This window comes from Argiope bruennichi, chromosome 5, assembly GCF_947563725.1.
Source record: "Argiope bruennichi chromosome 5, qqArgBrue1.1, whole genome shotgun sequence".
NCBI lineage: Eukaryota > Metazoa > Arthropoda > Arachnida > Araneae > Araneidae > Argiope > Argiope bruennichi.
In genome coordinates this window covers 68,578,685-68,598,222 of record NC_079155.1, presented here as the reverse complement: position 1 = coordinate 68,598,222, position 19,538 = coordinate 68,578,685, and the positions used below count along the sequence as shown (strand labels likewise).

Genomic DNA, 19,538 nt, shown 5'->3' with positions numbered 1-19,538 from the left:
AATCCTAACTAATTTCCTAATTTTCATCTTTAACCCATATTAATTTCATGCTAAAATGTTCTCTTATTTCCTGATCCAATCCCACATTTTAATTTAATTAATTCTACACGTGCTCTATAAAACAGTTGATCTAAGCATTTTCTCAATCTCCGAGTGAAGGGATTAAAATCTCTAATGCTTACAAGTTACCAAAGAAAGAACTACGTAAAAAATATAAATTCCTTGAATTATAAAATGTCAAGATAATATTAACTCTTCATCAAATGTAATTAGTCAGGTCCCTATGTTTCAATACGTTTCACGTTAACTAGTAAAGTATTTGCAAAGCCCGAATACTCATTTCAACAAGTGTTTGTTGAGTGCAGACATGGATGACGAGCAATCTGGAGTCATAATAAATAAATAAAATACTTTAACAAAATTGATAAAATTAAAATAATTAACCGAAGATACGAATCAATGTTATATACGAATTAATTAGAGCGATAAAATATTTGTTATTGCTAAATTTATAAGAAAACTACAGGTTTTTATATATGCAATTTTGAAACATGGCCAGATGTTACCTCTCTTAAAAACGTAAGTACTAAGTTCAACATATCAAAAATTCCCTAGCGTAGTAACATTTGAACCGAGGTAAAGCAGTCGCGATTTACATTCCAAATCCTAGACATGTTATCAGGTTCGTGGCGCCATCTATGAATACTAAAAATAGAGAAAAAGTTCAAGATCATTTAATTTTATTCTTTGCAAGAATAACAAAATGTATCTGATGTAATTTTAACGATACTATTATATTATTTAATCTAGAAATTAAAATAATATTATACAAAGAAAGAATGAAAATAACATAAAACGATATAAATATTTCTAAAATTCAAACTAAATAATTTTTTCTTGATATTAAAATGCAACTATACTTAGTTTTGCAAGAAATAAATCAAGGTATTGAAAAGAAACATTGATTCATTTTTATCGACACATTCATTTTTCCATATCATTCCATTATCTCTCGCATCAATTATCATTCAAACTTATCATTTTCATATTAATCTCATAAAAGTTAAAGAAGAGAAGGGGGGGGGGATAACATTTGCTTTAAAAATTATCAGTTTTTTCCCACTTTTAAATGAAATTTCCATTTCCTGGATTACTTTCTTTATTATCAAAATAAATCTTAAAAAAGAAAATTCATTCAATATCTAAACGTATAATATCTTACTTTTTAAGGTAAAAAAAAAATTTCATAGTAGATTGCATTTCAAAAACTTGATAGCACATATTACACGAACTCGCATATTTTTTTATGAAAGTGCTCTTTCACAATTGTAACTATAATACTCCTCCAATATTTAAATGTGCTTTCTTGTTTCAACAAGGCTGTTTCATTGTCAAATGCTACAAATAAATAAAAAAAAATCCAAATATGTACAATGTAAATGTGGTTTAAAAGAATAGCATTTGTCAGATTCTTTGAAAATAACTGATCCTTATAAATAATAAATTTAACTTTTTAAATTTCTTTCATTATCTTTTAAAATTTATTTGTTATGTAGTTTAGTATTATTTTATATTAGCATTTTATTAAACTGAATCATTATACTGGTTAGCACCAGAATGTAATACAAAATATTTTACAGTTGTGCATATTAATTTATAACATTACTGTAGATAGTTGATATTCATTCTTTCTTTCTTTTGAATATTCAAGATATTTTTATATTTAATATTTCTTAAATGTTAATATATAATAAATAGGAAATCCAAAGAAAATCAAAGGAAGCAACATTATTTTATAGTTTATTTAAGAATTTGGCACATAAAATTTTTTGCCGCATTTATCAATTTACACATTAACAAGTATTCTATTCAACATAAAATGTATAAAAATGAAACAACACTTTAATTTCATTATTAAATAAATAGTAGTGCAATAATTTTGCATTTGATACTAATATAAGTTATATATAATAAACATTAAATAAATGAGAAGTTTCTTTTTTGCTTTCTCTCTATATCTTGCCATAACTTTCAAATTTAATTTTACATAATTAATATTGAAAAATAATAGATTTGAGAAAAATTAAAACTTTATGGGATTGAATAATTTGTAAATGAAATTAAAAATAAAACAACAATTTAAAAAAAATACTACAAAACAATTTGTAATCGACAATAAATTTATACACCTAAGCAGCGCTATATACATTTTACAAATATACAATTTAAAGGAGATATTTATAAAATCAATAATATCTGCTAAGGATTCAAGGATGCATGAAATATAAAGCAATGTATGAGCAATAAATTTCAAAACATACAATAGACTTATTTTCAAAACAAAGAAGTAAAACTGATATGTTTAAGATATTAACAATGAATTATATATGAAAACAAAACAGATTAAATATGTAAAATTTTCAAATAACAATATGCAAGAATATTTCTTTTTAAATCTAACAATCATTGCATTATGAATTCAGAATTATTAAGCACTACTGCTTTATAAAAACATCTGCATAATCACATTTAGATACGAACAATAGAAGCTTTTTTTTTTTCTATTTGCACTGAAAAATACATTTCTTGCCACTAAAACAAAACAAAATCCATTATTTTATAAAATACCTCGTTATTACACAAAATTATCATGAGATAGGTGAAAAAGTATAAAATAAAATTATATTTTATGCTTTAATAAGATATTTCAGATAAGATTATCAGAATTATGACCTGCACTACCTTCCTCGCAAAAATGTAAAATAATGTTTCACACATTAAGGTAATAATATGTTGCCACAAATTAAAAATATTAATTTATTTAAAATATGTGCCAATTTTGTCAAGTAGTTCATAAAAAACTAGACATTAAATATAACTATATATTTTGATGATAAGAAATATATTTGTCTTTATAAATTATTGTAATAACATGTAAAACACCAAGCACAACAAGACACAAATATTAGTAACACAATCCTAATTTTAGAATTTAACGCATCATACTACTCTTGTAAACAATCACTGCAACAAGCATTTCCTAAAAATTTGTATCATAAATATAAAACAAGGGGGAAAATAATTAAGAGCGTGCAAAATTAAGGCAATATGCAGTAATATCTGTATCAGTAATTCAAACAATGAAATACATCAAGGCACATATATTTGTAATAAGACACACAGAAAATGCAACATTAATAACATGGAATTGCAAACTAACATGTTTCATTTTGCTTTAAAAGGTTCAAAAGCTTTTTCAATGAAATTTGCCAAGCGTACATCTCTATCTGACAGACCACTAACATCATGGCTACTCAGGGTTATTTGAACTTTGTTGTAAACATTAAACCATTCTGGATGGTGATCCATCTTTTCAGCTTGCATGGAAATTCGAGACATGAAACCAAATGCCTGAAAGAGAAAAATTATTCTTAATCACATTTCCTACTTCAAAGGTTTTTTTTCAATTACAATATGATTATTTAAAAGTTCTCTCCTACAGTTTTTTTTAATTAAAAATTTTGAGCAATTTTTTTATAACTCATCTGTGAATACAAATTAATAATGAAAAATATTTTTAATTCAGAAGTTGTTAGCAATTTAATGAACCTACTATAAACCTTGCAGATAATTCTATCTATTATTTGCTCAGAATTTCTAAAAGCCAACTTCATCTTTATATATTTCATAACAAAAGATTTGTATTTAAAACTTATTAAATATAAATTCTATTTCAGTACAAAAAATTACATTACAGGAACTAATCAATGAAATTTAAGAAAAGCTATTTGGTTTTATCAAAAATTTTATATTTTTCAGGACAAAAAAAAAAATATGAATCAACCTCCAAATTAATTTTATAATGCAAGCTATGACTGTAATAAATAGAATAAGCAAAAAGAAATTTTTAGAAATATAATATAAATAAATACTATTATATTTATTAATAGTAATATACCATAGATTACTAAAAAGTTTGCATAAATTTTTTTCCAGTGAAAATTAATAAAATGATTATGTGATTCATATTTAATGATGATAAATCATGATTTTTTATTTTGTAAATATAAAAAAAAAAAGCACTTGAATTTTTTAAATTAAGAGAGTATGAAGGGTTTATCTATTTTTTCCACTTATTCTTTTATCCTAAAAGGAACCAGGCAGGAAAAAGTAACCTAAGTTTTGCAATATCAAATTCTTTCCACTTCTTTAATCCCCTATTACAATATAACAAAAATAGTTTAAATAAAATAAAAGATAATAATATCAAAAATATTCCAACTCCCCATCATAATATTCCATTTTCCATTTATATTCCTTTCCCACAGTGAATGTGCAGTAAAAAAAGAACAACATTTAACTTTGACATCTGAAAAATATAGAGCATAAAATACCTCATTGAAATTTTTAAACAGGAATTCTTTGTAAATAGCATCTCTATTTTCAACCATTGACCATCCAGAATTTAACAAAGGAGAAACTTTGGTTAATCTTTCTTCATCGGAAAGTTTCATCTTTGGCTGAGACTAAAAATGAAACCAAAATTAGTAACAATGATGCAATTTGTTTTGATCACAAATCATATATAACACATTTAATTTAGCATAACTTAATATATAAACTGCAATATAAAATGCCATTTTCCATAAATTTGTTGGGAGATTATTCACATTCCTATTAATATTCATTAAATCTTCATATAAGAAAAGTAATAATGACGATCTATAAAAATAAAAGTTTTCTTCTGGCTGCATTTAATCATTCAAAAATATGATTTTAACTGAATATGCACTGAAAAATTAATTTCATATTATTTTCAAATTTTAAAAAGGAGCAAAATATGGGCAGGTCTAAATAAATGTAATTTTTTTCAAAATCTTATCAGAAAATTTAATTTTCAATTAAAAATAGCATTAACAAAATATATATTTTCTTCTACAGGGTTAAATATAAACAAGATTCTAAAAAAAATTTGCTACTAATAGTTCACACTCAGTATTTAAATTATTTATAATTTTCTTGTAAAAGTTTTTACTAAAAATTAACTGAATTAAATTTTTTATTAGGAAATGGAATGAATGTATTTATGGTCTCTGTGAAGTAATTAATCCAAAATGAAACAAAGAAGTAAAAAAGGATTGAATTTTAAAAATTTAAAAAACACTACCACTTATATAAGCTATTATTTTGTAACGATTATAAATGATTTACATCTGAACATGATAAAGAAACACACAAGCATGATAAAAAAAATCAAATTATCTATGCTTAAATATCAACTAATGTCAACAATTTTTATTTTTGTAAGTTTTCACTGCACCTAAAAAATCATGCCACTATTTCGTCACAGAAACCATTATGACTACTTTTCTGTATAAACGAATTTAGGCTTAAATTCTAATAAGATTAATAATGATAAAAGCTGTTGTTATGATAAATTTTATCTGTATTGAAATGTTTTAAAGATTTTAGTTTAATGTTGATATTCTAATATGATAGGCAATGTTACTGTAGAGAAGAATCAAATAGTGAAGTAAATATTTACTCCTAATTGTAAAAATTTTAAATGAGTATATGTTGTCGAAAATAACTCTGGAGGATATATAAAAAAAAAATTATTTTGCAAAGAAAAAAAAGTTTTAAAGATTTTAATTTAAGACTGATTAGACTATATAAGGCTTAAATAAATCTAATGTTTAGAATATTTCACTGGAAATTCATTAATTCAAATCTTATCAACTAAATTGAAAAAAAACAAACTGTAAGATAAATAGTCTATGATAAAAATGAATGCAAGTGCACATTTAAATTTCATAAATGTCTTTTCATTCAGTATGTTTCAATTTCATCCCCATCATTGGATTGCGGATCAAAATAACGAGTTCATCTTGAAATAGGTATTTAAGACGGGATATTAATATAACTAAAATTATGAGAAACATGACTCTGTATATATAAAAAAATCATAAATATGAAAATGCGCAGAATCTACCTTTTCTTTATAAATAGATAGTGTGATATCGATTCTAGGTACCGAATTACAGAACAGCATGAAAAAAAAAAATTCTTAAGTAATCCAATTTACAGTTCTTAATCCTCTACGACATTTAATTTATAAAACCCTAATATATTTTCTCGCCATTAGATACGATAAAGTTATAAATTCAAGTCTCCATAAAATTTATCTAAAATATTTTATAATAGTGAGAATTTTCAAATAATTTTTGAATTTCAATGCGATAGTGTCCTAACGAGAATTAATTTTATTTAGAAAACTACTTTTAAAGAAATTTTATGATAGAATTTTTTTAGATTTTACTTTTAATTGTTTAAACGACGTGCTTTTGCACTATACAGCATCGAATTACCATGTCTTAAACTTATAAATTGAAATTAATTTATTCTTGGATTATAACTGAAAACAAAAATTGTGCATAATTCCACAAACTCATCTATTCTATGGATTTTGTTAAAATCAGCAAGAGAGTATATTTCAGAAGTTCAAATCGTATTTAATTATAAAATAAGTTAAGAAATTAATAACACAAGCTTGCAGTATGATTTTTTTTTATAATCAGTCAAATAATTCATTGCATTCATAAAAATTAGGAAAATGCAGCGACTTACTCAAGATTTCAAAAAGGACAAGTTGACCGCACGTCGAGTGTACCGCTGATTCACAGAATAAACGGAGAAATTCTCGGAACAGATTTCATCAGAATAGGTTATCAAGGTCGCGCTAATCTGATAGACTCGTTTATTGGTCGAGATTTAAAAGAATCAAGTAGAGACATTTAAGCAGTTTTCGGTAAATGAATTCTTTGCTGCTAAGCCGCATTTATTTGACATAAAGTGACAGTGTGACTTAAGTGTGTGGTTGATCCTTTTTTAAATGAGAAGTCCTAGCTTTACACAATTTGTCCTAGATTTTAATAATTAATTTGTTCTTTTTAATTTATAATTAGTTAATAAATAATTTTAAAAAATAAGTATTAAATTTAATTTTTAACCAATTTGGTGATTTTTAAAACTAGCTTTTAATTTTCAATAAATTTAAATTGATTAATATCATTTGATTAATTAATCTTAATTATTTTACCAATCGATTTTTAAAAAAAATTTCCATTCAAATTTTTATTTTATATAGGATATGGCATCTTATTTTATTGAATAATGGTAGATCAGGATTATAATACAATTAAATCTATTTATTTTCACATCACAAGTATGTTCGATTATCAATGATTTCAAGGCAAAAGACCAGACACTGAATTAATTTTAACGGTCCTGATTTTCTTTTTTCTTGGCTTAACCTTCTCTTTCTCCTTGGGATCTAAAATCTTATCTGACTTAAAATTCAAAAAATCAGGTCAACTTATTGGTATGCATTGCAAAACAATTAACAAACATAGATTTTGACAGCACAGAATTTCATATAATTCTGATGTTTGAGACATAGTTACATTTCATAAAACTTATAAGTAAAAAAAAGTAAGAGACTTCTCTTCTCGGCTTTTTCTTAAACTAACATAACACCGCTTTTGTATTTAGCTTCTAACAATAGTGGTCTTTTTCAATTAATCAACTGAATACAAAATGTATATATATCAAAAATGTTGGTGTAAAGATCGCATACAGAATTTTATTTTATCTAGTTGGCTCGGTTTTTGAGTCCTCGCGTTCAGATAAACGCAGATAGATAAAAACCCGGACACAGGATGAGAAATCAAATTTTATTTAAAAAAATATGCACCTTTTAAATAACTTTAGTGAAAAATAAGTACCAATATAAAGTTTTGATTATAGAACTATGCCTTAAAATTAAATTTACTGAATTGGGCAAAAAAGTATCCAATTTTATACAAATATAAACGTAGAATAGCATCGGGAATTGTTGAATATTTTTTGCAAACATTCATGATACCTGTTACTAAATTTTATTTTGTAATATTTGCACAGTTTTTTTTTTAATGAAAAATATTACAAAAGCATTGCATATCTAAAATTACTTTATCACCCTACTCTTAATGAAAAACATTACACCACCATTCCATCAACGTAGTAATTTCTAGAAAGATAAAAGGTTAAGAACCTAAGTAAACAAATCTAGGATTTAAATAACTGCAAAATTTATTAATTATATATTAAAAAAATCTTGTGTTTCTCGAAGGAAATTTTGCTTCTAACTCTTTCAATTAATAAGTTTTATCATTATAGCTTTTTAGTAAAAAATTAGATTTTATTAATAAAAAAGTCATTGACTTGCTCATCTTGTTGTGCAAGTGTATTCGGTTTATATACAATTTCAGCAATTTCCCTTTCTAAGAGATTAGAGAGTATTCTTTTTTCTTTAGATCAATAAACAGATAAGAGATCAATAAACACTAAACTCACACAATATTTAGTGTGAAATTTCACACTAAATATAGTAATTGGGAAGATCGGGCAGTATAACTTAGTTTATATGAAATTTTATGCCAACTTATTCCACTACTACATAAATTAAGTAAACAATTTTTATTTTATAATTCTATTTTCAGCCCGACATATATAAAGAATAAAAGGTCTTTAAAATACTGAGTGTACACAATTTGTTGGAAATGAGATGGATTTTAAATTAATAAAATATATTCCATAATTTTTTTTAATAATGTAAAATTTCACAAGAGTGCTTTATGAATATTAATACCGACTTAAACTAATTTCCGCTTTCAAAAAATCGGATTTATTAACTTGTTGCTTCAACTACGAAGAGGAATTTGACATACGTATACTGTTCAAGATAAATGTTTGTTGCCCACTTTGATGCTGAATTATGGTAGCAGCATATATCATTTCAGAAGTAAACATAGAAAGTAGACTAACAGGTGTGTTTACATCCTTCAACAACCACATCAATCTCCATACAGCTGCATAATAGTGATGCATCAACGTTCAAGTTCAAAAAATAAAGTTTCGCAGACGGAAAAAAAAAAAAAAAAAAAAAAAAATTTTAACCTTTTCCTCCTTTTTTTTTCTATAAACAATATAGAAACAAACAAATATTAATTTAAAAAGCAAACAATAAACAAGTTTTAGTGATCGGGGAATATATTTTTTTTACAAGATCATTTTATTTAATTAAAAATCGTCTGAAACTGTGATGGCAAAATGATCTCCAAATCTTACGAGAAATTATTATTTTACGTTGTATAGAACAATATAAAAAAATAAATGTGAGAAAACTCAGAGCAGACAAATTATACATATTTATTTTCTCGTATATGAAGTATAGAGAAAGTATCATAATCATCAAAAAATTCGAACTCGGGATTTTGACGAATCTCTACGTTTTAGATCTTCGTGAGTTCTAAAAACGTATTCTTCGAAAATGCATGTTTCTCTGTGACAAAGATAACTCAATAACGCTTAGAGTTAGACGGATGAAATTTGGTTTACAGTTTTTTTTAACCAAATTTATAGATTTCTATCACACCTTCAGCAAAATGCATTCAGCGGAAGTCTCTCTGTTCAGCTATTCGAATATAAGTTAAACAATAACTACAAAACAAAGAGAATATTTGGGTAAAATTTGATATACAGATTTAATATATATAGGCGAAGATTTAACATAGTGAAGACATGTACAAACGTTTGAACCAAATCTAACAAGAATTTGGCCGTCTGTCGGTCAGTGCTTTTAGTAACTATACGCGATAACAAACAAACAAAAAATGCAATGACTTAAATATATGAAATGAGGTATGTCATTTTGTGATTACAAGTGCAGTTTTGTGTCAAATTTTTGTTTTAAATGGTTCGGAAAAATGCGTCTAAAAAACAAATTTAATTTCCGGATACTTTTAATAGCATATCCAGGATAAATCGCCAAATAACTCGCCAAGGATCACATGATAGTTTCAATAAAAATGCCAAATTCACACCAAAGTTTAATATTACGTAACTATTGTACGCCAGTGCCATGGAAGGCGTTCTCTCGGATAACACCTTTATTAGAGAGTATGCTATAAATTTTTAGGGAGACCATTCCCACTAATTATTTCCTCGTATATAAAGAGAAAATAATCTAACCGTTAAAAAAAAAATTCAAACACGAGATTTTGACGAACCTCTACTTGTCAGAAATTCCTGCATCAAAAAAGCACATTTTTGAAATTATGCCTGTCTATGAACACGATAACTCAAAAATACTTTAAGCTAGACAGAATGAAATTTGGTACATCGTCTCTACTCTGAATTTTTAGATTTTTATCAAATCTTGTACGAAATTCACTCAGAAGAAATCTGTCTGTCCAGCTGTTCGAATATAACTTAATAGGAAAATTATGGAACTAAAAGAGAAGAAAGGATAAAATTTGACATGCAGGTTTAACATCCAAAGTTTAGATATATATCAAATTTGGAACCAAACCGTGAAAAGATTGACCGTCTGTCTGTCAGTATTTTCATAAATTTTGGCAATATCTAGACTTGAAGCGAAGATACAATATTCTTCTACAAGCTTCTTTGGTCCATTATGAAAAATACATATAAAAAAATCGAAAGACAGAGCTGAAGTCAGTCAGTGGTCGAATCAAAAGAAAAATCTCTCAGGAGGGTTGATTACCAGTGAGTTCTCCCAGAAACCTTTGTGTTGTTGCGATGGTTTACTTATAATTTGCTATTTTTTCGTCTGTTTGCGTTGTATAATTCTGCTAGTAGTATTTTGAGTATACTATGTTTTTAACTGTTTCGTGTAGAATAAAGCGCTATTACTCCTCACAGAGCCCGTTGGAGGATTTTTTCTCTGTACACCCATTGAACAGATTTCCTGTACTAATTGTATATACTACCTATATTTACTTTTTTTGAAATTTCAAGGGAAAAAAAAAAAAGGTTTGCCCTATAATTTAGTAAAAAATATAATAATATTTACAAACAAACATGCAATTATTTAGCTGCAAAACCCTCTGTAAGAGTGACCATTTAATTTAAAGATACAAAATCTGACAATCGGGTTGCAGGTGTTCTTTAAGAAAGGATTTTCCAAATTTCCCATTGGAGTTTTACTTAAAAACCAAATAAATTTTAGATTTCTTTTTTTTTTTCAATGAATTAGCATATTATCGCACAAAAACAATTTTTATAACACTTTAAAATTCAAAAATTAATAAATAAAAACCTATTTAACCTAATTTAAAAATTAACTCTCGGTTTTGGAATATTAAGTTCTGGATGGACTGTTCGTACAGCAACATGAGAATAATTTGAAAAGTAAACCAAAATGTCAATTATAAGGATTCTGCAGTTTATAATCACTAAACTATTCTTTAAACATGTAGTGAAATCTATTTTTGTACGATCCTTTTTCATGCGATATTTGGTTCCATTCACAGTATAATTTTTTTTTCTTTAATATGTTGCAAAAAATCATTTGTTATAAGTATATGTGAAGTTCCGGCATATTTTTTTTTTCTTTGCGCGTTTTCTTTTATGCGGTTTACATCTACCGCTTTATTGTATTACTGTACCGCTTTATTGTATTATTGTATTTTCTAGAAGGATTCAGGGAATTCAGAGAACGACGTTTAGATATTTTTACTACTAGATCGGCATTACCATAACATATACAGGTGGTTATCAAAATAATGGAAAAATCTTTAATTTATAAAGAATCCTTTATTTATAGGGTGTAGAACCACCTTTGGCATGTAATACGCTTGGATTCGCTTAGGAATCGATTCATACAAGTGTCGAAAAGTGTTTAGAGGAATATTGTACCATTCTTTCTGGAGATATTGTGAAAGTTCTGGGAGAGATGCCGGTGGAGAATATCGATTCCGTATTGAATGCTTAGAACAGACCATAAGGGTTCCATTATATTAAGGTTGGGTGAATATGCGGGCCAAGACAGATGTTTAAATTCATCTTCGTGTTCATCAAACCATGATTGGACAAGTCTCGCTGCATGGATAAGTGCATTATCATCTTAGAAAATTCCATCTCTTGCAGAAAACAAAGTTTACATCATAGGCTCAACCTGGTCTACTAAAAATTCTCTACACTTCTCCGCAGTGATTCTTTCTTTCAGGGTCACGATGACATGGCCGCCCATATCATGACAGATCTACCTCCATGCTTGACAGTTGGAAGGAGACAATCACGATCATACGCTTGTGCAGGTGTCCTCCAAACGTGCACCCGTCCTGTTGTAGGGATAAGTACAAAACACGATTCGTCAGACCATATTACTTTCTTCCACTTATTAATCGATCAGTTTTGTGAGTGTGACACCACTGTAGACGACGTTTACCATTAACATCTGTGACAAGTGGCTTGGGAATTGATGCTCTGCCATAAATGTTCTGTTTATGAAGGTGCCTTCTAACTGTAATCACTGACACTGGAGAATCCAGATGGGTATTGAGCTCTGCGGTAACTTTTGCCGCAGTTGTTCACTTTTTAGATATTACAATCCGCTTCAATACCCGTCGGTCTCTTTCACTGAGCTTTCCTTTCCTTTTCCCTTACAAATATATATATATCGCTATTTATTTAAAAAAACTGGTGGTTATTATTATATTTTAATGCTTAGGAAGCGCATTCAAAAATGTCACTCTTATTCACAGGTGTTTCCATTATTTTGATAACCACCTATAGCATAAATCTTCAGCATATCAAACGTTTCTTGTCATTGAATTTATTATTCTTCAAGCAAAAAATTTTATTTTCATGCTCGGCCTTCCAGTATTTTTCTGCGATATCTTCAATGCTCAGTTTCTTCTTCTTTCTCGATATCTTAAATGTTCAGTTTCTTCTTTCTCGATATCTTAAATGCTCAGTTTCTTCTTCTTTCTCAATATCTTAAATGCTCAGTTTCTTCTTCTTTCTCGATATCTTAAATTCTCAGTTTCCCTTCTCTTCTTTATAAAGTCGACGGTGCAATTTTTAACTAATTAAATTTAGCAGCATGATGAATGATTAACAAATTTCTATGAAGTAATGATGATAAGATGATGTGCTACAAGACAAATAATTACATATGAAAGTTTCTTTGTATTGCATAAATTTCTATTTCCAAAATAAATGCTTTCATCTAAATTTCAAATTAGTCTCTCTAAATTTAAAAATAAGCATATTTTTGCAAATTTTGCAAAGAGAAATGTGAAGCTTTATGATTGCAAAGAACATTATGAACAACAAAAAACATTTTATGCATTGATAATTTTTCGCTATATAGCTTTTGAGTAGAGAGTGGTTTTAGGTTCTAGGGGCCATGATTGGAGAACTATATTTTTTCCAATTTCCACGAATTTTCCAAAAATCGTGTAATGAGAACCATGGCAATAGGTAATCTTCCTATCAGGAATTTATCTAAAAAATATAAGAACTGAAACTGAAGGTTTATTTTTCCCTCTATATTATATGCACGTTACACACTTCGTGCATTATCGCTTCAATCTTGTGCGATTTAGAAACAAAGCAGTTTTAGCAGGAAATGTTATAAGCATCTCATCAGACTTAACTCTGCACAATGATAAGACATATTTTTCATGTGTCATATTTTTTCTTATCAGCAGCATAGCAAAGAAAGTACAATCAAAAATGAAGATCATAGTTGCTAATGTTCTGTTTTCTCATATATGAAGTATATATAAAAAAAAAATCCACAATCGTCAAAAAAAAAAAAAAAAATGCCACTAGAATGGGGGTGGCCTGGATTGTCTGCCAACAAGTATAAAAACTCAAAACTGCTACAAAGCTAGAAGGATGAAATTTGTGCTCGGTCTCTACACCAAGTCTCAAATTTTGGGCTAAGTCTGAAATTTGTCAAATGGATTTATTATTAAATTCCTAAGTTTTCATAAAATCTTGGAACAAATCAGGTTGATCACTTACTTGCATATTCGTGCGAAAGCAAAAATTCATAAAAGAAACTAGTAAAATGGATGAATTTCAATTTTTGATTCAAAAACTTATCATTATAGTATATTTCATCTATTATTATTATAATTAATAAAAATACTGTATATTTTTAAAAAAGCTTTTCCCCTACAAAGTTGAAAATTAATGAAAGGCTAACATCATCTCTTTCTGCAAACTTACACAACAGTTATTTAATCTTATATAAATAGGTTACCATACAAAATTATACAAAAGTTATCAATTGACATATCAAGTTCGATTTACATCTTTGGAATATACGAATTAGAAGTTTATGCAAGACACAAATTAATTTAAACAAATGGAAGAATTCATTAGGAAACAGAATTAACGTTTTGTATCCCCTTCTGAAAAAGATTTCTTCAATAAGTAACACGAATGTAGGACATTTTTCTTTCAAAAATATTCCAGGAAATCATAATCCTAAACCCCAAGACCCCACTCACCGATAGCCATCATGAAGTACTTAGGAAATGGCAATCATTTCCTTTTCACCAAATAATCTAACAACCCGTACTGGATGGATGAAGGGAGGGGGGGGGGGATTTGCTCTCTAATACAGAGAAAGAGAGAGAAATGAATGTTTGTTTATCTGCTTTTTTAAACAAATAAACAGTTTCTAACCGAACTTGATGAAATTCAAATTAATGTCATTTTTCCATCAAATCATTCAATCTTCTGCTTTAATTTGATAGCATACGTATTGTTTTTATTTGCACGCGCGATAATTTCCACAACACTAATTCCATTAAATTCATATTTTTCAATCTTACCAAAAACAAAGGTGAAATTTTAAATCAATGCATTCCATATTAATAAATATGCAGATAGGAAAGCCAAAATTTAGGCGAACAAGCAGGTCATCAAAGGAAACTAATATGCAGGTGTGTATCAGTGTCATTTAGCAGGGCTTTTTTGAGTAAGAAGTTCCAAATCGCGCGCTTAACGTATAAACGTCTGACTATTCGTTCTATGCATCAAATGTTTTAGTATTGTTAGTTTTTGGCAGTGGTAAGGGTCGAACGACACCCTAAGTTCAAGATTAAAAGAGTAAAAGAATGTTGCAAGAATTAAAAAAAAAAAAAAAAAAAAAAATATTAGGTGCGTTGTTTCCAAACTATTACTTTTGTCTTTAATAATATCACATCTATATACCTTTTCAGTATTTATAGCAAAAAAAAATTTCAAAAAAAAAAATCATAACTATGTAGATAAAGTATCCAAATTAATTACTTAATTAATTCTTTTATTCCAATACTGGATGATATGTAATGGGAGAATGGCTTTAACTGGGAAAAGTGAACCCTGATGATATTACGAAGCACTGCCTTCGCCATTTTTCATTCCTTGAAGGTAAAACAACAGGCAAGAGTATCTCTAATAACCGCATTGCAATTTTTCAACCATTTTTTTATTATTATTTTTTTATTTAGGAAAAAAAAAATTATTTGGGAAGAAGACCTGAATACTGATAAATTTCTGTTCTTTCAGAAATGATTTCTGATAATTTTCTGCATTTGCAATATGTGCCCTGCTCTGATATTTTGCAGAATTCCAGGTTATTTTTCCTGTGCATTTGGTCGACAACTTGAGTTTTCTCCATATTGATTTCTTTATGTTTTTATGGCTAATCTTTTATCTGATAGCACTTCCAAATACCTAATCCTGTTGTTCCACGATAGTGGTTTTCGAAATAATAGCGGGGAAAGGGGACTGATCCTTTTTCAGAAAAAAAAAAAAATGGCTTCGAATTTATTAATTTTAATTTTTAGTATGTAAAATCTTTTCATTTTCATGGCATTTTTGTTTTTCCCGGCCAAAACTTTTCATTTCCCACTCTACACTACTTTTACTGTAGAACAGGTGTGAGGATTTCGGGAGACACCTACAACTGGTTAATTTTTCATGTTAACTTTTCAATTTATGTTTTGTGAAATAAATTTAAGTTCGACAACTACACAGGTAAAAAAGAAAACGAAAAAAGCAGCAGCTTTGTAAATTTCATTCAGTGATTTTATCAATATAAAATATGAAAATTTACAAATACGATACGATTTTTTATCACACTCCATTCTGAAACTTTACAAATTTGTCAATCAAATGAATTTATCATGCATTGATTTCAAGTTCTACAAAACACATATTAATAAATAAAAATCAATGAAATGTATATTAATTTGTCTTATTTTCATACAATAAAGTATGGAATATAAAAATTATAAATACATGATCTTGAAACCTAATGTAATTTACACACTCGAAAGTTAAAAATAAATAAATTAGAATCAATATTATCGTTTCTATTTGAAACAAGTTTTTCTGAAAGAAGATCTAATTTTGAATTCTGCACCCTAAAGATATATGTTATTATCCCATGATGCTTAGCTATTACACATATTTTAATTTTTAACCCTAAAAAAAAGGAAAAAAAAAAAAAAAAATGAAAAACTTTTTAACCCTAATTCAAATTCATCTTTCAATAAGAATCATGCATCCTTCAACATATTTTGATCTTTCATTAGTTCCCTGATCTGTGGTCATAATAAACATCCAATTTTCATTTTTTTTTCCCAAGAAGTTATGTTGATAAATACTTAAATGGAGTCCCATTTCCAATCTCTACTTTCAGAATCAGCTTTATTAATCCCAACTTAATATGCAAGGGAGGTTGCATTTCTTTATAAAGATCTAATAAGCGGTTCCTAAAACCTGTTATCAGTGTGTTTTATCAAAAATATTTTCATGTTGTCTGATGTTTTCTATCTCAACTATCCTATTCATAGAGAAAGCAGGTGTTCTAGGTTAAAAAAAAAAAAAAAAAAAAAAAATCCTAATAATGTGCACAAAATTTTCAGGTATCTTTGAAAATTACTTATTGATAATTATTGAAATTTATTTATTTTTTGTACTTGCTTAATATGTTTATAAATCTCTTTATGACTGATAAAAAGTCATTAATTACTAAAATAATCCTTTCCATTAATCAAAGAAAAACTATCATTCATCAGTTTTATACTTTGCTATTTAGTTTATAAAACTAAGTGACATCAAAGCTTTGTTGAAATAAGGTTCATTTTAGCATAAAAATGAGTTGTAACATCAAAATAACATAAAAATGAATGGTAAATCATTGTATATAAATTCTATTCTATATAAATTCTATATAAATTTAAGAAAGGTGATAAAATGCTTAGTTTTTTTTAATGGTTAACTTATTTTTAAGCAATTTTTTGACACAACAATTTCAAAAGTGATAATTTTTCTTTTTCTTTTTTTCCCTACAATAATATGTAGCTATACATTTTCAATGATTGTATAGCTCCAAAATACGCAGATTAAAGGAGAAGGGGGGGGGGCATAAAATTCTAATTATGGTATTATGGTTAAAAGATTAAGGATGAAAGGTAAAATAAAATAAGTGTTTCAAGCCAATTTTAAAGATTATCATTTCATTGATAAAATTTACCATAGGTTGTAAGGAAATGTATCTCATGTTTTTCAAATAAGATAGCAAGGCAAACATTTGTACTAGAATCAATATCTGAAAATTTCCAGATCATTTTTAGCATGAGCTACAATTTAGATTCAGGACCTTGGTTTTAAAGGAATTAATATTCCAATCTATTTTATGATGAGCGAACCTTAATTCAGTGACCATATAAAAGACCTTGAGAAATGTACCTAATATTAATCATTCAATGATATTTCATGAACTACTATTAAATAAAATTTTATAAACTTTTTAATGCAAGATTCATTTTATAAAAGTATTTATAGTAAGAAATTATGATCAAATTTTATAAGCAAAATTCCAAGAAAAGTGGAGCCTTTATTAATTATAACTACTGGAAACAATTAATTAAATTTTGAACTGTGATGCAATCATAAGAATTACAACTGAAAAATTAATCTACTGTTAATATAAATATTAAATAAATCTTCCATTAGGATCTGTAATTAATTGACAGAATTTTAACTTAACAAATTGTGTTACCAAAAACATAAATCTAAAATAAATTTAGACTTGATAAAATAGTTTTGAATTCTAAAATAGATTTAGAATAGAGGAAAAATTAAATAAATATGATATTAATAGAATTAGATGATAATTTTGATATTATGCAAAAAAAAAAAAAAAAACTTTATAAACAGTAAATATATTTAAAATGCTGCTCATAAAAACAGTAGCTTAAAGTAATTTTACTGTACTGACACAATTGAAAGAAGTATGTTGGGTACCTGTAAAAATAACCATCATGATTTTTTCCATAAATATAATTTTCTACAGATTTAAGGCCTTTTTGATCTATTGCACCCTTTTATATATTAGTGGTATAAAAATCATTCATAAATTTTTGACATTTTTCTATTTTAAAAAATACAAAACTATGAGTTGAAAAATATTCTCATGAATTCTATAGAAGCATGTTATGACTTAAATACAAGGGAAAAAAATGATAATTGTAATATTCAATCTCTTAAATTAGTTTCGCAAATCAGCAGCAATCTCTTCACTTCTTAAATGAAAGCATTTATATAATTGATGACATGATACTCACATTATAATGAGAGGTTAGGAATCATTATATATGGACAAAATGATACATTTTTATTTACTGCTGACATTTAATTGTAAACAGCACTTACACAAATTTATTATTTCTAGTAATAAAAAATTTTTAAAAAAACACATGCTCAAACACATGCTAATTTTGAATTGAGCAAAAATTCACATTTGAATACATCATTTAAAGCAAACAAAATAATTTTTAAAAAAATGCATCTGTTACACAGTTGATTTCATTAAAACCAGTATTTATATAGTTTTAAATACAAATTAAAATATTGTTTTTAAATACAAGTAACTAACCACTATTTTTTTTATATTTATATCAAATCATAATATTACACTTACTTTTTCAATAACTTTTATGTATTTGAAAATAACAAAACGATTCTTATAAAGCCACTTAAAATTAACATATAATTATTATAACACGCTATGTCTGAAAAAAAAATTACAGGTTTTTATCTCTTATGGTTTTCTAGATTAGAAAAATGTATGAAATGGAACTTGGCTTACACTTCAGACCACTTACAGACTATTTTTTAAATAAAAATAAATGTAAAAATCATTTTTGAAATTGAGACAAAACTTTATTTTACAGTAAAATTACTATGATCAGCTGAAATATACAGAGAAGTTCACCAACCATTCAAACAGGTGCTATAATTTTTTAAAGTAGAGCAAAGTTTTAAACTAAAAAGTATAAGTCGCATGAGAATATCAATATATCATTTACTTATGTATAAAATGAATTTCAACTTACCATTTTCAAACGAACAATTATGCGATTACTCAACGGCGAGATAAGTCTCACTCGCCTAGCCGGCAAAGAAAAAAACATAAATATCAATTTTTACGAAACAGCCGAAGATAAATACAAAACTAAACAACGCCAGTTGTTGCCACTGTAAAACAGAAATATAATTTCAAAATAGGACGCCTATATTTGATTTTTGAAAAGATATTTCTGCTATTTCCAAGTCTAAGAAAAAATAGCAAAATCGAAAATAAAATTGAATAACTATTTAGAGATTTTGAATAAACTTTC

The 19,538-nt window shown here is 26.9% G+C and overlaps 1 protein-coding gene across 1 annotated transcript; it reads right to left on the bottom strand.

The window, feature by feature from the left end:
- Positions 1–1,922: 1,922 nt before the first annotated feature.
- LOC129968943 (probable pterin-4-alpha-carbinolamine dehydratase) lies at positions 1,923–19,388 on the bottom strand. Its single transcript, XM_056083308.1, has 3 exons — positions 19,254–19,388; positions 4,395–4,526; positions 1,923–3,411 (listed from the first exon to the last, which is right to left on the bottom strand). Exons 1-3 carry the CDS (start codon positions 19,329–19,331, stop codon positions 3,226–3,228), a joined length of 396 nt encoding a protein of 131 aa, XP_055939283.1. The 5' UTR covers positions 19,332–19,388; the 3' UTR covers positions 1,923–3,225.
- Between the last annotated feature and the right edge of the window lie 150 nt (positions 19,389–19,538).

What these genes read in the sequence shown, in the direction of transcription:
- LOC129968943 (XM_056083308.1), bottom strand. Translation starts at nt 19,331, where the DNA reads ATGTTTTTTTCTTTGCCGGCTAGGCGAGTGAGACTTATCTCGCCGTTG. An exon ending in TAATTGTTCGTTTGAAAATG is followed by an intron (nt 4,527 to 19,253) that starts GTAAGTTGAAAT and finishes TTTCATTTTTAG; the next exon opens with TCTCAGCCAAAGATGAAACT. An exon ending in TGTTTAAAAATTTCAATGAG is followed by an intron (nt 3,412 to 4,394) that starts GTATTTTATGCT and finishes TTTCTCTTTCAG; the next exon opens with GCATTTGGTTTCATGTCTCG.